The sequence below is a fragment of the Stegostoma tigrinum genome, chromosome 25 (genome assembly GCF_030684315.1).
Source record: "Stegostoma tigrinum isolate sSteTig4 chromosome 25, sSteTig4.hap1, whole genome shotgun sequence".
In the NCBI taxonomy this organism is placed as follows: Eukaryota; Metazoa; Chordata; class Chondrichthyes; order Orectolobiformes; family Stegostomatidae; genus Stegostoma; species Stegostoma tigrinum.
In genome coordinates, this window is record NC_081378.1 from 722,466 (window position 1) to 746,954 (window position 24,489).

General features: G+C 42.1%; 1 protein-coding gene across 2 annotated transcripts in view; it reads right to left on the bottom strand.

Annotated features, from left to right (window-relative positions):
• Positions 1–23,333, bottom strand: part of LOC125463445 (semaphorin-3E-like) — a 262,044-nt gene extending 238,711 nt beyond the window's left edge. For both annotated transcript variants that reach the window (XM_048554709.2, XM_048554708.2), the window contains exon 1: positions 22,924–23,333. In XM_048554709.2, coding sequence (XP_048410666.1) covers positions 22,924–23,038 — 115 coding nt within the window. In that variant the 5' untranslated portion in view covers positions 23,039–23,333. The remainder of the gene's footprint in view (positions 1–22,923) is intronic.
• Between the last annotated feature and the right edge of the window lie 1,156 nt (positions 23,334–24,489).

The following is a 24,489-nucleotide window of genomic DNA, read 5'->3' on the forward strand; positions in this document are numbered from 1 at the left end:
GGGGGTGGTGCTCCCATGTATCTGCTGCCTTTGTCCTTCTAGGTGTAAGTGGTTATGGGTTTGGGAGGCACTGTCTGAGGATCTCTGGTGAATTTCTGCAGTGTTCCTTGCAGCTGGTACACACAGCTGCTACTGAGTGTCTGTAGTGGAGGAAGCTGATGTTTGTGGGTGTGGTGCCAATCAAGTATCTGTAATGGGAATATTAGATTGGAAAAGTCACCCTTATATTTGGATGAGAGTCAGAGAGCTGAATTCGTTTAACCATTAGCAAAGGGAAGAAGGTCTCTCAGGTTCAGTCTCAGAATCACAGCAGTAAGTCCAGTCACCACTTGAGGATCATTTTAATATTGAAGGACATAAATTAACATTTTCCTGTTATTAAAGTAATAGCATTATCCTGTCAGAGTATCCACTGACAGGTTTGCTGCCTTAAACAAGTAATTGTCAGAGATAATTAAACATGGAATTTTAAATGTTTGTTTATTTTGGGGAGAAATGCAGTCATGAGATTATGTTCAGTTTACGTCATTTACATTACATATAAATCAAAGACACTCTCAATTTGTGAGGAGGCTGCATTTCAAACTCTGATTTCACCACATGCTGTGATTTTCTATCAGAGCATGAAAGATTTCCTGGAGCTATAACGGTTAGTGACGAGGATTAGTTAAGATTCTCTCTCCCACCACCAGGAGCAATAATTATCTCCTGAAAGAGAGGACTTCAGTCCATCTGTAAGACTCAATGTGTACACGTCTCAGGAAAGGGAAAAAATATCCCAGCCTTCAACAATCAGCTGCAAACTTTTGGTCATGAGACCAGATCTAATTAAGTCAATTTAAAATTATCAGCAAGCCCAATTACTGAAATTAAAAGTCATTCACAGCAAATGCTAGCTTCTCATTATTCTGACCCATTTTCTTCAAACAGCTCTTTTTTGGTGACCTCCACTAATTTGTATTTTGAATTATCAGAGTAAATGAATACTCCAACACCATTCATTATACGCCACAAAGCTACCTGAACACAGCAGCCTTTCATTATGCCTTCAGTCTAATTAGTAGTTCTGATCTTTAAAAAAGCATTACATTCAATGTAAGTCAGAGAACCCACATCAAATTGTCAAGAAATGATGGCTGATTCAACACATTGAAAATCTCATGTACCAACTATTTTGGGAGGTTATAATGATCATAGCTGTTGTGTATAGGAAGTCACTTTATAATTTGGCATTTCCCAATGCCTGCCTCGGATAACCACAAAAATATCCAACAAGTAAATTAATTGACAGCCTTATTGCTCTCATCACAACATAGTGAGTGCAGCTTCATCTAATGTTTTCAATGTATCCTTGTTTAATTCTTGAACCATTGCTCTCCATTTGAAAAGAAGTTGAGGTGAAAAATGAAGATGACAAAGTGTGGAGCTGGATGAACACAGCAGGTCAAGCAGCATCTCAGCAGCACAAAAGCTGACATTTGGGCCTAGACACTTCTTCAGCTCTCTGATGAAGGGTCTAGGCCCAAAACGTCAGCTTTTGTGCTCCTGAGATGCTGTTTGGCCTGCTATGTTCATCCAGCTCCACACTTTGTTATCTTGGATTCTCCAGCATCTGCAGTTCCCATTATCTCTGAGGTGAAAAATGCTCTGTTTTCATTAACAATAAGAATTATTTCATTTTCATAGAATCATAGAATCCCTACAGTGTGGAAACAGGCCCTTCAACCCAACAAGTCCACAGCTACCATCAGGATCCCACCCAGACACATCCCCCAAAGCCCACCGAATCATAGATTTTGCATTCATTATCCACCCATCCTGCACATCTCTCCCTTTTTCATACACACAAACACATGTCCACAAATATACAGACATACACACATAGACATACAGACAGATGCACATACATGCAGGCACATGACAGGCAGACATACATGTGTGCACAGGCATATACACATGCACACAGAGACATATGCATGCATGCAGTTACATACACCCACAACACACAATACAACATGCAAACACACAGGTATACAGACACACACTCCTTTATTAGTAGGATCACACCGAGGAGTGAAAAGCAGAAAAGCACAGGGAAAGGCCATTCAGTGTAACTTACGAAAAAAGATGTTTTATGCAATGTGGGAGTCACTTTCTGGGCCATTAACTGCACATCCCTTTGCCTCATTTCATCAACATCACACACAGCCTGTGGGAGTGAGTTTTCCACTCTCACCACTCTCTTGATACTGTAGTTTTTTCTTGAATTTGTAATTTGACTCATGAGTTATTATACATGAGAAGTAATAACATGAAATAATGCACTTATGCTGCCCAGTCTGTCAAGAAAACATTTCCAGCATTTTAAAGATGTCTGTAAGGTGGGATAAGAAAAGGAATAGGGGAGGTTGTGTAGGCCCCTATACTGGGACAGTTTGTGTCTACGGCTGAGATTAAGAATCAAAACTGCAATCTCCCTTTCAGCTCAGGAACGTTTCGATCACAAAACACAGAGCATGCTGGAGGAACTCGGCAGGTCTGGCTGCATCTTTGGAGAGAGAAACAGAATTAGCATTTCTGAGCTTGAATAGCTAACTCTGTTTCTCTCTCCAAAGATGCTGCCAGACCTGTTGTGTTTCTGTAACATTCTCTGTGTTTTGTGATTGAAACTTTCCTCATGCATGTACCATGATTTCACATGAAATCATGATGGATATCTGGCACAGAAGCCGTATATCCATTTATCCCATTGGGAAATAAGTTTCTTCAGAATTCCCTGTTGAATTTCTTGGGGATTATCTTGTTTTGATAGACGACAGTTATGCTCCTCTCACAAGGAGTTAATTGAGGTTGTGTGGAAATGGAGTTGAAATTATTTCCCGTTGAGGTAGTCCACTTCCTAAAATTGTCACTCTTCTTTATCCATTTTGAAGCATTCTAACTACTTTTTAATTAAAAAGTAATAAACCAGCACAGGATTTAAGATTCAGGAGTGCAAAGAGAAAAGGATTTATTGAATTCACACTTTATCAAACTTATTTCTAATTTAGATTAATGCTCCAAATTTCCATCAGCTTTGTCACCGGTGCGATAAGGTGGTCAAGAAGGCATACAGCACACTTGCCTTCATTGGCCTGGGGGATCACTATAAAAGTTGGCAAGTTATCTTACAGCTGAACAAAACTTAGTTAGGCCATATTTGGAATGTTGCATACAGTATTGTTCGCCACAGTACTAAAAAGGTGTGGATGCTTTGGAGAGGTTGCAGAGGTTTCCCAAGATATTGCCTGGTGTGGAGGGTTTTAGTTGTGAAGCAAGGCTGGATAAACTTGGATTGTTTTCTCTGGAAAGACAGAGGCTGAGGGGTGACCTAAGAGAGATCAACAAAATTATGAAAAACACAGGGTGGAATACAAGAGGCTTTCTCCCAGGATTGAAAGGTCAGCCACGAGAGGTTCAAAGTTTAAAGGGGAAATGTTCAGGGGAGAAGGGCAGGGAAAATTTTTCAGAGGGTGGTAGAATGCATTGGCAGTGAAAGCAGGCACTTAAACATTGTTAAAAGCTTATCTGAATAGACACATGAGTGGGAGGCAAGCAGAGGGATAGCAACCAACCATGGGCAATGAGTAGCCTAGATACAGACTAGGAATTTGTGCAGTTTTGGTGGGCTGAAGGGCTTTTTCCTATTCTGTATTACAGTGTATACCACCCGGTTTCTCACTACTGCGCTGTATTACAGTGTGTACCACCTGGATTCTCACTGTTCTGTATTATGTTGTGTATACCACCCGGATTCTCACTGCACCATATTACAGTGTATACCACCTGGATTCTCACTGCACCATATTACAGTGTATACCACCCGGATTCTCACTGCACCATATTACAGTGTATACCACCTGGATTCTCACTGCACCATATTACAGTGTATACCACCCGGATTCTCACTGCTCTATCATCATTGCCTCAACTACCCATCAATTGAAGTTAATCAGGAGTCACGAGGCTTTTGTTTTAACTTCCCAACTAACCACCAGACCCTCTACTGATCCCCCCAGCTTCCTCCTGGATTGTCTAGCATCCTCATGCTCCTTTATAAAAATAAACTCGATCCTTTGGTTTCGAGATTGACTCAGTTTCTCAGTCACATCAGCGAGGTTTGGGGTTTGAGTCATAAGTTAAATTATCTCTTTTAGGATGAGAGCAATGCTGTGACAGTTTGTCCCAGTGTCCTTGTCTATGGATTAGGATGTGGGTTTCATTGGTCGAATTGCCTTGTCTTGATTACCACCCAGCATTCCCAAAGATATGTAGATAACAAATCTCACGTGTTTAAATTAATGATTTACTCTGTGATTTTGAATATCTCAGATAGAAAGTTTTTTTTTTAGTAAACGGGAAATTTGAGAGATTTATGGATTCTGGCATCGCAATTTATTCCAGTTACCTTAAACAATGTTTCTAGAAGTGGGTTAATTTTGTGTTGAGAGACCGACATTATGTTTCCTTTATGTGTTGGCCATTCTCTTAATCTTATGAATGGGAGTGATTGATTTGAAGCAAAACATCATGAGGCAACAGGGAGGAGAGATCCTGTTCAGAATAGCAACCAGCTGAGACCTCCAGGACCACAGTTAAATCAGAGAAATATTGCAGTATTAAAGAGTCAGTCACTGGTAACTATGAGCCATTGTCATGTCCATATTTGACTTCAGCATATATTGTCAAACACTGCTCTTACTGAAGAAAAACAGAAGTTGGTAGAAAAGCTCAGCAGGTCTGGCAGCATCTGTGAAGGAAAAAAAAATCAGAGGTAACGTTTCGCGTCTGGTGACTCTTCCTCAGAACTGCTTAGAAATATTCTAATGAAGGGTCACCCGACCCGAAACATCAACACTTTTTCTTTCCCCTTCACTGATGCTGCCAGACCTGCTGAGCTTTTCCAGCAACTTTGGTTTTGTTAGGGAAAGAGCTTTTACTGGCGACAGTGGTTCCATCTTTCTGATGTCAAGGGCAGTGAACAGTTTATTTTGATGTACATTGGGTTTTGTCCAGGAACACTGCTCAGAATGCTCTGCAAAGTTTGCCAAATAAATGTACAATATTCCATAGAATCAATTTATATTCATGGATGTGCTGACAGTGAGAAATGAACCAGGCATTCTAAACTAATCACACAAAATATGTGCTCTTGACCAGGCTTCTCATTTGCAATTTAAATTCAAAAGCAAAGAAAGACTGACAATATTTAAATATCTCTCCCTAGGGCACAGAATCAGTCAGATGAATATAGTTAGTCTATGATACATCAAAACAGTGATTTCATTCAGCTGGAAATGGTGTGATACTGACACAAAAAAATCATCACCTGCCTCCCCAAAAAATATATATCTTTTTACTGATGAAGGGTCTAGGCCCGAAACGTCAGCTTTTGTGCTCCTGAGATGCTGCTTGGTCTGCTGTGTTCATCCAGCCTCACATTTTATTATCTTGGATTCTCCAGCATCTGCAGTTCCCATTATCTCTGATATATCTTTACATAGTGGCTTTTAATGTCATAAAATATTACAAGGCAGGTCCTTCTCCGGAACATTATAAAAGCATACACAAAGGTAGGTCAGCAACTGCTTTGCTGAAACTATTTTCATCTGGTCAGATCTGTTTATTCTTGGGCTTTTCAACATAAGTGAAGGAAAGCACCAATCCTAATCCTGGCTGCCTAACAACTCATTTATCCTTGTATCTTCCACTGTTGGTCTGGATCTGCCCTTCACCAATTTCCTGACAGTGATCACTCCTAGCGAGTTTTGAGAAGATTTGTAGCTCAGGTTGAGGTTCTGGATGTGAGTTTGCTCGCTGAGCTGGAAGGTTAGTTTTCAGACATTTCGTCATCATTCTAGGTAACATCATCAGTGAGCCTCCGACGAAGCGCTGGTGTTATGTCCCGCTTTCTATTTATCTGTTTAGGTTTCCTTGGGTTGGTGATGTCATTTCCTGTTCTTTTTCTCAGGGGATGGTAGATTGATTTGGAGCCAATGTGTTTGTTGATGGAATTCCGGTTGGAATGCCATGCTTCTAGGAATTCTCGTGCGTGTCTCTGTTTGGCTTGTCAAGTGATCACTCCCTTGGATTTCTGCTCCCTGACAATGTTACACACCAGCCTGGGCAATGGTTCCAAAATCTGAAAGACGAAATCTCTCTCAGTCTAAGGAGATGTCATTCTGTTAGCATCGCCTCCAAGAAGTACTCACTCCAAGTTAAAACCAAGGCTTAGTAACCAATTAATAATCCTTTGCTTATTTATGATGGTCTCAGTATTATTTCACAGGTTTACAGATGGTTATGGTGCAGAAGGTGGTCATTTAGATCATTGTGCGTGTGCTAGCTCTCTGAATGAGCATCTCAACTAGTCCTGCTCTCCTGCATTCTCCCAGTTAGATTGTTACAAACAACCATCTAATTTCCTTTTGAAAACTTTGATTAAATCTCCACACTTGTAGATTATGCTGACACACTTGTTTTCTGAATAAAACCAAATCCACAATGACAGTTGGAGAACATTGTTTATCAATGTTAGGATTTGGACAAATCACTGAAACTGTCATGTTGTAAAAGGCGTAATGTTTCGAAAATGTCTTTTTTAATGGAGAGCTTTGCCTCTAGTAGTACAAAACAGAAACAAAATACTGCAGAGAATAGGTCTGGCAGCATGTGACAAGATAGAAACAGAGTTAATGTTTCACGGTTCTACTTCAGAACTTGTGTTCTGAAAAAAGAGGCATTCTAGATCAAGTTAAAAGCTGGCCATTGCTTTGCTCTGTAAACTCAGCATGAGAATGTTGAAACTCGATCTCCAGAACTAAACCATTTCAAGTGAGGCTTCACAGTAGAAGTGCAAAGTCAGACCTTTCAGCCTGGACTGTAATCTCCTGGGCATGAATCTTTGGATACACTATTACCAATGATCTATCCACCGTACGTCATGTGTATCCTGCAAAAATAGGTCATAACTGACCTTACGAGGAGTGATTAGATATGATGATATCAATATTTATTCCCTGTCAAATATTAGTTATTCATAATTTTTAAGTTTTGTAAGGACCAAAAGCATTTTATAATTGGCTCTTCAGATGAGCTATACCCAGTGCAGAATTGAATGTTAAATAGCTTATTATGATGGCACAACTGTAAAATTAATTTTATAAGTACAGAAAGATTCCTAAGTCACAAGTTCCAGGAAAGTGTTTGAGCTGCTGGTTATTTACGGGTGAGCACTCCTTTATTTTACTATTCTCGCCATATTAAGACACAGAAATTTGAAAATTAATCCCTAATCTGATTTCTGCTTCCAACATCATGAAACATCAAACAATATGACAAATTAAAACCGGATTTTAATTCCTGGGCAGGAAGGTATCAAAGTGCAGGATGTGTTTGTCTGGGATTGGCCCCAGGTGAGTTTGAGCCCATTGCTCAGTAAGAGTCAGTACTTTGTGGGGGAGCTGCTCATATCAATTTCCATCAGGTGGCAGCTGGAAGGTTTATTTTACAGGGATGGATGAAACCCAGAGGTTTCTATGTGGCACCCTGTGCGCACCTGACTCCCAGCATATTTTATACATTTACCTTATTATTCTCCACTGGCCTTGGCTGTGGCACCATCCATGCAAATGTTCAAGATGGGGTATAACTCAGTTGAATGAATCACTACAAATCTGTTCAGGTCTCAGGTTAACATGGTCTGATTTCACCAACTGATTTAAACAGGCCTCCATCATCTTTCGCACCAATCTTCTGCCCAGTACTTGTCCCATTGTCCATTACTGTCCCAAAATCATGTCAAATAAACTTTACTTGCCTATTTTACTGAATAAAAAAGAATGCACTAAACAATCCTACTTCATTTGATCTCAAAATTTTCCAATTTCTAAACTATTGGACTGAACAGATGTAAATGTTGCAAGGTTGGCGTAACTAAAATTGTACCAGAACAGGATCTTCAGTTTATACATAGAAATGGGAAATAATGGGACACACCAATATTGGAAAGGTATCAGAAGGATATATTTATATTTAATTTGTTCAGATCTCTGGATAACTATGACAGAGACGAGAAAACGGCATGATGAGAGGAAACCAACTCTTTTCTATTAATTCTTTCATGATGTAAAAATCTGAGTCTTAAAATCACACAAACCTTCTACAATGTTCAATAGTTGTATTGTTCTGTGTTGGTCTAATATCTGATCAATGAATTGCGCTTGATTATATAAACCATATGACTGCATGAGGTGGAGCTGGAGAACTAGTTAAACAGAGGAGTTTCTATAAAAGAACTGGTGCTCTGATTGAAACCATGCTCATGTGTAACAATTCTGTATGTTCTGGGATATTTAAAATTCCGAAGGTAAATGGGTTGTGATTTTGAACTAGAGGAACCTTTGCATTGCTGAGATATACCAGACCAACATCACTTTTCCAGAAAGACCTTGATAGTCAGCCACCTACTCCATTCTTTGCTCTTCATCCTTGCTCTTTCTTTGCAGTTTAACTTGGGGTTTGTGATACTATGAGTAGAAGGAATTTTCAAGAATTTTCCACAAATGATAGAAAATGTAACAGAATGTGTTGTTCCTTCTCAGTAGTGAAGGAAATCAGAAAGCAATGGTGGAGACCATATTATAATGGGAAATCAATCCTGAATAAAACCTATTAAAAAATTTCTCAGTAAGAATGGTGGAGTTATCGAACGAAGTTGGTTAAGGACTATAGTTGTGCACAAAGGTTGTTTTTCAAGGAAAAGCCAACTGATTGACAATTGATTTGTCTTTCATTAAATCTCAAGAATTCTCAAAACAGCAACAGTAAATTAGAATAACAAGCTATCTTTTTACAGCTGATGATTGAGGGTGCATAGATGAGAAGATTAGCTTAGTTATTACTCAGTGCTATTCTGCAGTAGTGCAAACTCCATTCTGTCTTGTTTCTGCCAGAAGGAGATGTTTCCGTTACACAATTTATGCTCACTACAGAGAGGGGGCACGTACACCAGCTACAGGCTTTTTGATGGCATTTAACAAATCTTTAAAGATATTGCTGGCATCATAGTTTAACGAGACAGGGTAGACCTTTTTCGGATGGACATATGGTGCGGCTGTGGAATTCACTACCACAGAAAGCAGTTAAGACCAAAATATTATGTCCTCAAGAAGGAGGTTGATATAACTCTTGTGGCTAAGGGGGTCAAGGGATATAGGCTGAGGGGGTGGGATTCATGCTTGCAGCTTGATGATTGGCCATGATCATACTGAATGGTGGAGCAGGCTTGCTCCTTTCTTCTGTTTCTATCACAGCAGATCAGAGACAGCAATCCCAAGTGGAATACCATGATTTAATTTCACCTTCCACGTGGACACAATAGAGATTTTTCTGGGATTTGTTAGAAAGTTCATAGAACATAGAACATTACAGCACAGTACAGGCCCTTCAGCCCTCGATGTTGTGCCAACCTGTTATTCCGATCTCAAGCCCATCTAACCCACACTATTCCATGTACATCCATATGCTTATCCAATGACGACTTAAACGTACCGAAAGTTGGCGAATCTACTACCATTGCAGGCAAAGCGTTCCATTCCCTGACTACTCTGAGTAAAGAAACTACCTCTGACATCTGTCCTATATCTTTCACCCCTCAATTTAAAGCTATGCCCTCTCGTGCTCGCCGTCACCATCCAAGGAAAAAGGCTCTCCCTATCCACCCTATCTAACCTCTGATTATTTTATATGTTTCAATTAAGTCACCTCTCAACCTTCTTCTCTCTCATGAAAACAACCTCAAATCCCTCAGCCTTTCCTCGTAAGACCTTCCCTCCATACCAGGCAACATCCTAGTAAATATCCTCTGCATCCTTTCCAAAGCTTCCACATCCTTCTTATAATGCAGTGACCAGAACCGTACGCAATACTCCAAGTGTGGCCGCGCCAGAGTTTTGTACAGCTGCAGCATAACCTCTTGGTTCCGGAACTCAATCCCTCTATTAATAAAAGCTAAAACACTGTATGCCTTCTTAACAGCCCTGTCAACCTGGGTGGCAACTTTCAAGGATCTGTGTACATGGACACCGAGATCTCTCTGCTCATCTACACTTCTAAGAATCTGACCATTAGCCCAGTACTTTGCCTTCCGGTTACTCCTACCAAAGTGCATCACCTCACACTTGTCTGCATTAAACTCCATTTGCCACCTCTCAGCCCAGCTCTGCAGCTTATCTATGTCTCTCTGCAGCCTACAGCATCCTTCGTCACTGTCCACAACTCCCCCGACCTTAGTGTCGTCTGCAAATTTACTAACCCATCCTTCTACGCCCTCATCCAGGTTCCTTCCATTTGAATTAGTTCCAAGAATTAATTCCATACTGACCATAAAAACCTTAAGGTATAGTAAATCTTCATCAGAAGTTTAAAGGTTTTCATGCTGAATGGAGGCAGATTTCTGATCAATGATAGCAAATCAAACCGCATCATCTGTATTTCCAACTTCCTGTTTTCATTCACTTCAATGAAAATAAAATCCAGGAGATTGTAGCCAAAGGGATATGAACTTGCTATCACCTCATTATGTATTGAATAAATGCAAGGTATACACCAGTGTCCTGAGCCTAAACCTCAGGTCCTTTCTCCCTCATTTTACAACATTTCTCATTTCGGAGCAGGGTCTCCTGGGCATTCCTCCCATTCACCAAATATTGCCTGAGTTCAGCAAATAAAACTCTCTGTTCCAGCAGTGAGAAGACAGTGAGAAGTTTAACAAAGCCAATGTCTTTATTTTCCCAGGTCTGCTCCTGCAGCAGTTACTGGCTTTCAAACTAATGACAGCATCAACCTAACAAGAGAGGCTTTGTTATGTAGCCCAGGTGCCAGACTCATTCATACTGGCCAAAGGACTGGGGAGCAGTTAGAGACCATTAGTCCCAGTGGGAAAGAACAGAAGACCATTAAAAATACAAATAGGTGGAATTGTACAGATAGTTAAATGACCAGAGAATCTGACTGTGACATACCCTGAGGTAGCAGATCAGACAGCTTTACAATAAAATATGGTCAATGATTAATTTTGGACAGATGTCAGGAAACCTACCTCCTCGCAGCGATAATTAATATAGGGCTTGGCCTTTTGCTTTGGAGTAAACAAACAACATGTTAAATGCCTTCACTTTTGACTGACGCTGTGTGTGATTCTGGAGTGTGTGTGGGGGGGGGGGGGGGTCTAGATGACTGATGCTGCGTGTGATTCTGGAGTGTGGGGGGGGGGGTCTAGATGGCTGATGATGCGTGTGATTCTGGAGTGTGGGGGGGTGTCTGCGTGACTGACGCTGCGTGTGATTCTGGAGTGGGGGGGGTTCTAGATGGCTGATGCTGTGTGTGATTCTGGAGTGTGTGGGGGGTCTGGGTGGCTGACGCTGCGTGTGATTCTGGAGTGTGTGTGGGGGGGGGCTGCGTGACTCATGCTGCGTGTGATTCTGGAGTGTGTGTGGGGGGGGCTGCGTGACTCATGCTGCGTGTGATTCTGGAGTGTGTGGGGGGGGGTCTGGGTGACTGACGCTGCGTGTGATTCTGGAGTGTGTGTGGGTGGGGGGGGGGGGGGTGCGTCCGGGTGACTGATGCTGCGTGTGATTCTGGACTGTGTCGGGGGGGTTTGGGTGACTGATGCTGCGTGTGATTCTGGACTGTGTCGGGGGGTTCTGGGTGACTGATGCTGCGTGTGCTTCTGGAGTGGGGGAGTCTGGGTGACTGATGCTGCGTGTGTTTCTGGAGTGTGTCGGGGGGGGGGGGATCTGGGTGACTGATGCTGCGTGTGATTCTGGAGTGTGTCGGGGGGGTTCTGGGTGACTGATGCTGTGTGTGCTTCTGGAGTGGGGGTGTCTAGATGACTGATGCTGCGTGTGTTTCTGGAGTGTGTCGGTGGGGGGGGATCTGGGTGACTGATGCTGCGTGTGATTCTGGAGTGTGTCGGGGGGGGTCTGGGTGACTGATGCTGCGTGTGCTTCTGGAGTGGGGGTGTCTAGATGACTGATGCTGCGTGTGATTCTGGAGTGTGTGGGGGGGGGGATCTGGGTGACTGACGCTGCGTGTGATTCTGGAGTCTGTGTACGTAATGGACCAGATGGATCTTATTGACTATGAAATCTTTGACTGAGATTGTTAATCTGGGCCAACCAGAGAGGCCTATCTGACCAATACATACAGGGGATTCGGAATGTCTTCACTTCACTGACTCTGAGCTGGCTGGCCACAGGCAGTGGGTGCACTGCACATATGTAAATAAAGAGTGGCTTGGTAATGGGACACCAGCATCTGTGCAGTTCTTTCAGTGTGCCCAATAATGGACGCTGGGTGTGGTTCTAATTGGATAGATTAGCAGGAATGACATTAAGCAAGCAGTGACAGACAATTATAGAGATAATTCAAGACTCTCAGCAAAAATATATCCCAGGAAGGAGGTAAGATTCTATGAGGGGGATGAACCAACCTTAGCTAACCAAGGAGAAGCAGTAAAAGGAAACAGTGATAGTCCCAAAGACTGGGATAAGTTCAGAATCCAGCAAAGGACAATGAGGAAAAGAAAATAGAGAGAGGATAAACTGCAAGGGCAAACTGGTGAGGAATATAAAAACTGACACTGAGAACTTATTTAAAATATTATAAGAAAGAGAGATCAAAGTGAACATTAGACCACTTTGAAAATCGTCTGGAGAGACAGTTTTGGGGAACAGGGAAATGACAGAGGAATTAAACAGATTTTGGCCTCAGTGTTTATGGTGGAAGATACTACAGCATTCCATTATTATTAAAGAATATTGAGGAGGGCTGGGGTGGAATTAGGTACCATCACCTTCACATGTAAAGTAGCATTTGACAGGCTAATGGGGCTAAAAAATGGATAAAAACCCTGGACTTAATAGCCTGCATCCTAGGATCCTAAAATAGGTAATGACAGAGATAGTAGCCGCATTTGATGCAATAGTTAATTGGTCAGGTAAGGGAGCAAAACATTGGCAGAGTATAATGTGGGAATATACAAAGTTGTTTATTTTGAAAGGGAGAACAAAACAATATTTAAATGGAGCAAAACTGTGGAAATCAACAACACAAAGGGACTTACAAAATCCCACTACAACATAGAACAGCACAGCACAGGAACAGGACCTTCAGCCCATCATGTCTAAGTTAATCCCACCTTCCTGCACATGGCCCATATCCCTCTATTTTCTGCCTGTTCATATGTCTGTTTGAATGTGTCTTAAACATTGCTGTTATAGTTGCTTCTACAACTTCCCCTGAGAGCACATTCCAGATCCCTACCATCCTCTGCGTAAAAAAAAAAAAACCTGTTCATATATCTCGTTTAAAAACTTGCTTCCTCTTACTTTAAACTTGTGGTCCTTCATATCTAACATTTCCATCCTGGCAAAAGGACTCTGGCTATTCACCCAATCCATGGCTCTCATAATTTTGTCAAATTGCCCCTCAGCCTCTGAAACTCTAATGAAAACACTTCAAGTTTGTCCAACACTCCTTATAGCTCCAATCTAAGCCTTAGCCTGAAACATCAGCTTTCCTGCTTCTCTGATGCTGCTTGGCCTGCTGTGTTCATCCAGGTCTACACCTTGTCATCTCAATGTCTTGGTAAACATCTTCTGCACTCTCTCCAAAGCCTCCAGAGCGTGGGGGTCTCCTGCTGACACTGGAATGGATCCCGGGCTGTGGGGGTCTCCTGTAGATGGTGGATGTGATTCTGGAGTCTGTGGGGAATTGTTTTGAAGGTCCATTCTGTTACTGAATAGAGCTCCATCTGTTGGCCACGCTAAGTACTGGAAACCTCACATCTCAGGGGAGGTTGGAATGAAATTTCTGTCTCCTCTGTATTTAGCGTCGTTTTAAAAAGTCTAAATTTCTGAAAATGGTTTAATTCCAAGCAATTTCATTGATGTATTTTTATCTTATTGCAGCAGTTCATGATGTCAATTCATTCTCAGCTGCTGTCAGAATTCTGCTGGTTCATGGATTTTATAAATTACAGGTTTTTGTTACAAATGCTAAGCGTGGTTTGTGAGATGAATTATGGAATCAAAAGGTGTGCTGATTAAAGTGATAGTGTCAGCCTTGAAATAATTTTAACAACAATTTTCTAATTGATTCCAAGCCGAGGTGTGTCAGTATAGAGCCCCGCTTCAGTGAACCCTTTAAATTGAAATTAGAAAATACATAAACATTTTCCTGTGAAACTTACCTTCACTAGTGCCAGTCTGGCCTGAAATTGGGGAAAATAAAGGCACATTGACAATCAGCTTCCATCCAGCCTCTTGAGCCTTCCTCACTACAGCTACTTATCACAGACAGATTGAATCTACTGGCATCCTTCTTTATACTTATCCGTTTGCTTGTCAGTGGATTTGGGTGTGGACTGAAATTGCAAAATCAGTGATAATGAAAAGCTTTACTGCAATTTTTAAAGGCAGGTTACTGACGGTCTTGGTAAGAGTTGATTACACAGCTGTTTGTCGCAGTGGTGGTCGGTTGTTGGGGAGAGATCGAGAGGTGAAGTTTTGTTGCAGATGAACTACAATCAGGGATTGTGTATCAAAAAGGTTCAGCTGGCAACAAGATTGGTTAACATCCCACTGACCAGTTGTTGATGACAAAGGCCACCTGACTGCCAACAGTGATGTGATTGGCTCACAGGAGCTCGTGGCTGTGAATGTTTGACCACAAACGCTTGGACTCCTCTGAAAAGGGCCTCCTCTTCCTCTGCAGTAAAGCCCCATCAACCCTAAGAAATCCCGGTTTATTTCCTCACTCATTGCTGTCAGATGAAATGTTTTAACCAATAAAGTCAGAGGCTTTGTCAGGTGCGAACCACCTGTGCTTCCTGCAAGAAAGTGTAACTACCCAAAAAAGAGAGCAATCAGCAAATTGCAAATCCTAATGTGGCAAGACGATCAACACAGTGGGCCCCATGGACAGGGTTCCTTGCTTATCCCTCTACACATAGCAACATCAATAGAGTTTCTATGTCTGTCTTCTTCCGTGTGGTTGATACAGGGTTTAGGGTTTTAACCAGCACAGTTATATTTCAATTGTTCATGATGTTTACCTTTAGCTAGAAACTGTTCATTGCAAATAATAATTTTTGTTCAGGATAGAAACCGGGCCTGTTCATTCCGTCAATACATGCCTAAAAGACAGGGAGATTGAGGAAACCTGCAAACTTTCACAAAATCTTCAATTTTTGCCACTCCGGGCTTAATTTCCAGGGGTGTTACCCAAGTGAGGTATGACACATCATAGCTATACACTGACAACAACCTGCACATTTAACATTGTGCCATCTCCTGGGGGCTTCAAGAAGAGGAATAGATATTGAACAAGAACAAAAGATGGGGTTGACAGAAAAACAGTTTTTTTTATGTTGATCTTAGTGGGGCCAAATTAGAAGGATTGAGAAAAAGAATGTAATGGTGAAGGTTCAGCTTCTGTAGAGGGTGCAGTTTCCCAGAGTCAAAAGAAAGGCAATAAAGATGGTGATAATGTAGTCGTGGTAGTGTGATGGGTGTAATACTCAGCTGGAGGAAGTGTTGGAGATATAGGATCAAAGAAAATGAGCTTTACTGATCAGTTGTCAGGAATAGTACCATTGGTGATTAATGAGTGGGATAGGGTTAGGAATTATGAATAGAGCACAAGGGCCTTAACTTTAAACCTAATAGCCCTAACCCTAGCCCCACACCTAAAGCTAATCCTAGCCCAAATACTAACTCCATCTCTCACCGAGATTTATGTGTATTGAGGTCAGATCCTGTACCTGTTCACAGATGTGTTTCCACACTGTTGGGGTTCTATGGTTCGATGGGTGTTGCACACCTATGGAGCAGGGTGAAACCGGGCCTTCTGTCTTAGAGTTAGGGACATTATCACCACATCACACCATCCCATTGAGGTCCTGTGTACACTGAACTTTCAGAGTCCAGCATTGTATTCACTCCATCAGGGATGGCTGGATGTAAAATACCAACAACTGGAGATTTTACCAGTATTGGGTGTGAGATAAGTGGAAGTAGCAGTTTTATAGCAAAGAAAGAACGAAGAACATTACCACAGGAACAGACCCTTCGGTCCTCGAAGCCTGCGCCGATCCAGATCCTCTATCTAAACCTAACACCTATTTTCCAAGAGATAATGGGAACTGCAGATGCTGGAGAATCCAAGATAACAAAGTGTGAAGCTGGATGAACACAGCAGGCCAAGCAGCGTCTTAGTAGCACAAAAGCTGACGTTTCGGGCATAGGTTTCTGATGAAGGATCTAGGCCCGAAACGTCAGCTTTTATGCTCCTAAGATGCTGCTTGGCCTGCTGTCTTCATCCGGCTCCACATTTTGTTATCACCTATTCTCCAAGGATCTGTATCCCACTGCTCCCTGCCCATTCATGTATCTGCCTAGACACATCTTAAATGATGCTATCATGCCCACCTCTACCACCTCCACTGGCAACGTGTTCCAGGCACCCACCACCCTCTGCGTAAAGAACTTTCCTCGTATATCTCCCCTAAACTTTTCCCCACCCCTCACCTTGAAATTGTGACCCCTAGTAATTGAGTACCCCACTCTGGGGGGAAAAAGCTTCTTGCTATCCACACTGTCCATACCTCTCATGACATTGTAGACCTCAATCAGGTCCCCCCTCAACCTCCATCCTTCTACTGTAAATAACCCTAATCTACTCAACCTTTCTTCATAGCTAGTACACTCCATACCAGGCAACATTCTGGTGAACTTCCTCTGCACCCTCTCCAAAGCATCCACAATCTTTTGGTAATGTGGCAACCAGAACTGTACGCAGTATTCCAAATGTGATTGAACCAAAGTCCTATACAACTCTAACATGACCTGCCAACTCCTGTGCTTAATACCCCCTCCGATAAATGAAAGCATGCCATATGTCTTCTTGACCACTCTATTCACCTGCGGTGCCACCTGCAGGGTACAATGGACCTGAACACCCAGATCTCTCAGTGAAATTTTCCCCAGGGCTTTTCCATTTACCGTACAGTTCGTTCTTGAATTGGATCTTCCAAAATGCATCACCTCGCATTTGCCTGGATTGAACTCAATCTGCCATTTCTCTGCCCAACTTTCCAATCTATAGAACATAGAACATTACAGCACAGTACAGGCCCTTCGGCCCTCGATATTGTGGCGACCTGTCATACCGATCTGAAGCCCATCTAACGTACACTATTCCATGTACGTCCATATGCTTATCCAATGACGACTTAAATGTACCTAAAGTTGGTGAATCTACTACCGTTGCAGGCAAAGCGTTCCATTCCCTTACTACTCTGAGTAAAGAAACTACCTCTGACATCTGTCCTATATCTTTCACCCCTCAACTTAAAGCTTATGCCCCCTCGTGTTCGCCGTCACCATCCTAGGAAAAAGGCTCTCCCTATCCACCCTATCTAATCCTCTGATTATTTTATATGTTTCAATTAAGTCACCTCTCAACCTTCTTCTCTCTACAAAAACAGCCTCAAGTCCCTCAGACTTTCCTCCTAAGACCTTCCCTCCATACCAGGCAACATCCTAGTAAATCTCCTCTGCACCCTTTCCAAAGCTTCCACATCCTTCTTATAATGTGGTGACCAGAACCGTACGCAATACTCCAAGTGCGGCCGCACCAGAGTTTTGTACAGCTGCAGCATAACCTCTTGGTTCCGGAACGCGATCCCTCTATTAATAAAAGCTAAAACACTGTATGCCTTCTTAACAGCCCTGTCAACCTGGGTGGCAACTTTCAAGGATCTGTGTACATGGACACCGAGATCTCTCTGCTCATCGACACTGCCAAGAATCTGACCATTAGCCCATACTTTGCCTTCCGGTTACTCCTACCAAAGTGCATCACCTCACACTTGTCTGCTTTAAACTCCATTTGCCACCTCTGCAGCTTATCTATGTCTCTCTGCAACCTACAAGATCCTTCGTCACTATCCACAACTCCACCGACCTTAGTGTCGTCTGCAAATTTACTAAGCCATCCTTCTACGCCCTCATCCAGGTCATTTATAAAAATGACAAACAGCAGTGGACCCAACAGCGACCCTTGTGGTACACCAGTAGTAACTGGTCTCCAGGATGAACATTTCCCATCAACTGTCTTCTTTCAGCAAGCCAATTTCTGATCCAAACTGCTATATCTCCCACAATCCCATTCCTCCATATTTTGTACAATAGCCAACTGTGGGGAACCTTATCGAACGCCTTGCTGAAATCCATATACACCACGTCAACCGGTTTACTCTCGTCTACCTGTTTGGTCACCTTCTCAAAGAACTCAATAAGGTTTGTGAGGCACGACCTTCCCTTCACAAAACCGTGCTGACTGTCCCTAATCAATTTATTCTTTTCTAGATGATTATAAATCCTATCCCTTATAACCTTTTCCAACACTTTACCAACAACTGAGGTAAGGCTCACTGGTCTGTAATTACCAGGGTTGTCACTACTCCCCTTCTTGAACAGGGGAACCACATTTGCTATCCTCCAGTCATCTAGCACTATTCCTAGACAATGATGAGTTAAAGATCAATGCCAAAGGCTCGGCAATCTTCTCCCTGGCTTCCCAGAGGATTCTAGGATAAATCCCATCCAGCCCAGGGGACTTATCTATCTTCACCCTCTGTAGGATTTCTAATACCTCCTCCTTGTGAACCTCAATCCTACCTAGTCTAGTAGCATGAATCTCAGTATTCTCCTCGACAGCATTGTCATTTTCTAGAGTGAATACTGTTGAAAAATATTCATTTTGTGCTTCCTCTATCTCCTCTGACTCCACACACAACTTCCCACTACTATCCTTGATTGGCCCTAATCTTACTTTCGTCATTCTTTTATTCCTTAAATACCTATAGAAAGCCTTAGGGTTTACCCTGATCCTATCCGCCAACAACTTCTCATGTCTCCTTCTGAGCTCTCTCTTTACATCTTTCCTGGCTATCTCGTAGCCCTCAAGCGCCCTAACTGAGCCTTCACATCTCATCCTAACATAAGCCTTCTTCTTCTTCTTGACCAGAGATTCCACCTCCTTCGTAAAGCACGGCTCCTGCGCTCTACAGCTTCCTCTCTGCCTGACAGGTACATACTTATCTAGGACACACAGGAGCTTTCCCTTGAATAAGCTCCACATTTCTAATGTGCCCATCCCCTGCAGTTTCCTTCCCAAATCTCTGCTCTATAAATCTTGCCTAATCTCATCATAATTTCCTTTCCCCCAGCTTACTATATATCTATCTATACTCTGCCACATTCTCCGACAGTCCCCTTCACTATGTGTTACTCCACCAATCTTAGTTGATGATCTGTCTGTGGAATTGAAGCTTAGTATGTTAGTTAATAGTTTGAGACGTTGAGAAATTTTGTTATTAAAAAAAGTTTTAAGAAATTCATTGATTTATATTCTTACTGAAAAATCATATAAATGCAGCACATGCACTTCCTAAATTGAGCTGATGGGAGCAAAGAAAGGAAGTAAGTTTTACCCTTTGAATACGATCGCAATAAAAAATTTCTATGGCTCGCATTTCATACAATAATGTATTCTAATTGAAAAGTACTCCCCCATTCTTCCTACCGTGAGCAATTAAGAAGGAAGTAATGAAAGATTATAATAGTTTTCAGATTTCCCTAAACAAAACTCACTGGACATAAGCCAAGATACTAACTGCAAATTAAGTGATTTAAAGGAGATTTCTAAAAAAGAGAAAAATGGAAATATTTCTGAAAGTAATGTCTGGGCTTGGGAGCCTCACTTGTATCTGAAATATACACAATGGAACAGAGCTCAGCAGTGGCAGTGACAGTGAAAGAATGCTTGTTCTAGATCTGAAGTGTATTCCCAACATACTCTGTTTTCATGACAAGGTGAATCGATTTTGGGTAATTTGAAATCCTGTAATTGCGCTGCAGTAAGTTTGGTCAATCAGTAACAGCCTGAACATATACTTGCAAGGAACAAGTTAATTTTGTCTTTGAATATTTAATTGGCTTCTGTTAAAGATGGAGCTAATTAAAAACAGTCAATGCAATGAGCCTCCACATGTTTAAAAATGAGTCAAACCTTAACCATCTGTGTCAGGGTAGAAGTTAACTCAGTTTTCTGGGCAGTAGCAACCTCCAAGCCACTGGTATATTGGCTGTGGCAGTATCTGCTTAATATGTGAATATATTTAAACTCAAGTCTTGTCATATTCATAGCAGCCCTAAGCCATTTCTACAGCAAACAGGGCAAAATGCCCACTGCACATAGCTGTCCTCACTACACACTTGGATATGAACCAAGAGACCCTTAAAAATAGAACAAAGAATTTAATGGGGGAACAAAAACAGAACACCAGATGCTGGAAACTAGAAGCACAAACATAAGTAACTTGAACAACTGAGCAGGCCTGGCAACATTGGTGGGAAGAAAGCAGAGTGAACGTTACAGGTCTGGTGACTTCAGAACTGATGGTTGTTGGGAAAAGGTTGGTGCATTTGCTAATGGGGGGTGAAGGGTGAGGAGGAGAAAACAATAGGTGGAAATGGAGTTCAGAGAGAGAAAAAAAGAACAGGTGAAGAGACAAAGGAATGAGTAAAGCTTTACTGGGGGAGTCAAAGCTGCTGATGGGGGCTATTAATACCTGACAATGGGTAGTTTGTGGTAGCAATCTATATGATGACAAGGCCTATGGTGTGGCGTATAGGGTAAAACATGGGAGAAGGTTCAAGCTCTAAAATTATATGACTCCTGAAAGTTTCAGTGTCCCCAAGTGGAAAATGAGGTACTGTTCTTCCACCTTGAGCTGAGCTTCATTGGAACACTGCAGCTAGCCTGAGATGGATTTTGGCCAGGGAACCCAGGACGGTATTGAAGTGGCAGGCAACTGGAAGCTCAGGGCCGTTATTGCAGTCAAACCATAAGCATTCTGGGAAGCAGTCACCAATTTTGTGCATTGCTCACCAATGTAGAAGAGAACTCATTGCGTGCTGTGAATGTAGTCTACCAGACAGAGTGAAACGCAAGTAAATTGCTGCTTCGCCTGGAAGGTGTGCCTGGACCCTTGGATAGTGAGGGCGTAGGAAATAAACAGAAATAGGTGGAATTTAGCAACGTGCCCTGAAGGAGCAGGAATGTTTGACCAGTATCATCTGGGCTGTTGTTCCTCCCGGAATCCCCTCATCTAATCACCATCCTACTTTACTGCTCATCAAACTGCCTGATATTATTCTGGTATAAATTCATGGAACTGTCTTGGATTGCACGCTTGGGCTGGGCTGTTTTCTGGTTGTATGGAGAGGAAGGCCTGCCTTCATGATCACCTCTCCTGCCTCCGAGCCCAGGTTGTTTCCCAGGATTTTCACCTAAATGATAATGTGCCCTCTCTGCAGATAATGGTGAGAGGTTGAGGATGTCAAGGCTGATAAATTCTCAGCTTGCTCAATTGCTGCATAACTGCAATCTCCTGTAAAATTTCAGCTTCAATCCTCAGTCCCCGGTCACCTCCTGCGATAAGGTTAGGGTTACCTAACGCTAGCCCTAACCCTAACCCTGCCATCAGACTGTGAGGAAGTCTTTACCAGTGCACACGCTGTTCCTGAGAAATAGACAGAGATTGGCTGGGAATCAGCTTCTTTGTGTATCAGTAATCCCTGGCCAGTGAACCTGATGCTACCCATTGAAATAAGCACAGAATAGACCAGGCACCATCCGCTTATTGAAAAGAAGCTGCTTATTTAGTAAAAAAAAATCAAAATATTAAAGCAGAAACCTACATTCCTGGGAATGTTCTAATTCCCCAACTATCTTAAAATCCCAAAGTTACAATTATATTATTATGTCTCTACAACTACATTTTAATAATTATCAAATTATGCTACATGCCATACTTTAGCATTCAATCATGTTTTGTTTGTATAAATCTGGAGGATGATGTTATGAAGACACGTACTAGTATAAATATATACTGAGAGAAGGAATTCTCCAAACAAATGAAAAGCTTTCTTCTGGAGTGATTCCATTGATCAATAAATCATAGAATTCCTACAGTGTGGAAACAGGCCACTTGGCCCATTAAGTCCATGCCAACTCACTGAGGAACATCCTACCCAGATCTACTCCACCCCTGCAAACCCACATTTCCCATGGCTAACCTATCCAGCCTGCACATCCCTGGGCACTGTGAACAATGCAGCATCTTTGAACTGCGGGAGGAAACTGGAGCACCCAGAGGAAACCCATGCAGATAGAGGGAGAATGTGCAAATTCTGCACAGACCGTTGCCCAAAGGTGGAATTGAGCCCAGGTCCCTAGCACTATGAGGCAGTAGTGCTAACCACTGAGCCGCTGTGCCACCCTTAAAATGCTTCAGGATACCAATTCAAAGAGAACACCACATAAAACAGCTGGGGCACATTCACAGCATCAATGTATTCATTTCGTATTTGAATTGTGCAGATTCAAGAAAAGGCTGATCCTATTAGCTCCTTACAATGCCTGTTCTTGAAATCCAAATCCTATTTAAAGCAAACATGCAAACTCTCTTTTCCTCATGAAATGAAATCATACCTTTCAGTGCTGAAATGTGATACATTTTAATTGAACAATCTTGGCAAATTCCAAAGTTAACTTTTCAACAGATGCATTGTGTAATGGTCTGATAGAAATGACTGTGTGGAAAAGCAAAATAACATTTACTTGTCAGTAATCAGGATGTCAAAGAATCAGTTGATTTAGTCCACAGTAAATCAGAATGTCAGAGAATTAATTCATTTTGTTCACAGTAAATCAGCTGGCTGCTGATTCTGACAGGACATGTGTTCTTACCTTTGTGTGAGAGACGCAGTCTTGGATGCCTTGGATCTCCAGAACAGCTGAAATACTGTAAGGTAAGGACAAATAGAAGCAACAGACTGACAACAGTGGTGCTAGTCAGTGACATGCTGCTGGTGATTCTGACTCACAGTTCTTGCTCCTGAAAGTGAAGTCCAGTTTTATTCTCACACACACACATACATACACACCCTTTTCCCCTAAGCAGCTTGAATAACACTGTCGTTCTGCCAGCAATGACCAGTCCCTTTTATTTTAATCCTCTATTTTCTGGCTCCTCTGCAAGCTTAGCAGCTCCTCCCTGATGCTTTCCCAAATCTTTCCACTTTCCGGGACTTAGCCTTGCCAAGCAGTGAGGTTGGATTCACCTTTCACCTTCTTTAATTAGAAGCAAGAGGTCTGTCTCTGTGGTTTCAGACATCAGGGATCAGCATTTGCAGTCGGCTGTGCAGAAGACTGGAGCTAAGTAAAGGATGAAGTTTTGCTCCACAGAAATCACTACACGTGCCGTATACTGTGACTCCCTATTCTCTTCCAGATCCAAGCCCCCTGGTGTTACGTGGAAGAACGCCAAGATACATTTATGGGTCATTGAATAAAAGAGATTAGTTTGAGCTCTTCAAAGCATCTTTAAAGAGAACTTACTTTCAATATCCAATCTGTTTTCAATGATTTCTTACTCAGGAGGGTGGAATCCACTCGTAAGTTTTTAAAACCATAATTTTTTGACAATATTTTGTAGCCAATATTTGGAAGAAAATTCAGTTAATTATACAGTAAACTTTAACCATCAGGTCTGTGTGAAGCTGAAATATCTTTGTATCATATGCATTTAACTCCAAATCCATGGAGATTTTGTTTGACAAAACAATGACAAATAGAATTTGGTTCCCCTTTAATTACAGCAAGCAGCTTGCAGGAATTTTCCAGTGCACAGAAAGACAAGCATTTTAATATATTCTGCATGAATGGTTCACTCATATCACTTTCAGAATCAATGGTAGTTTAGGATACATCTCTTCCATCTGTTGTTAGAGATCTTCTTCGTCCTGGTTCTGGTCACAGGAATTTATTACAAATTGCTGACATCATGAACTTTTGACATTTAGAGGTGGTGGAATGCTGATGATGTGAAGAATTATTAATGCTGAAAAGAAAGTGGGAACTTTAATCAAATGAGGCTTCTAATGGGGCTCAGGTGATGGTCAGGGGCCCATACCCTGGAGGCTGTAAGAAAATGTGGCTGTCAGTAAATTGTACACTTCCTCAATGAAGGGCTCAGAAGAGGAGTCACCAACTTTGAATCATTACCTTCTTCTCAGTCTCCATATTCGCTGCCAGACCTGCTGAGTTCCTCCAGTATTCATGGCATTTGTTTGTTAAAGGGAAATCTATTCTTCTCCCCTGTTCTCCTGGAGATTAGTGGTGGTGGGGGATGAAGGGGGACATCATATTAAGGAAGCACTAAATGGTACCCCATTCTCAGAAGCGGCGCATTGGCCTCTGCGTGGAGTGAGAATTCAGAGTAGGGGTTCTCTGAGGGAGGTGGTGGGTGGCTGT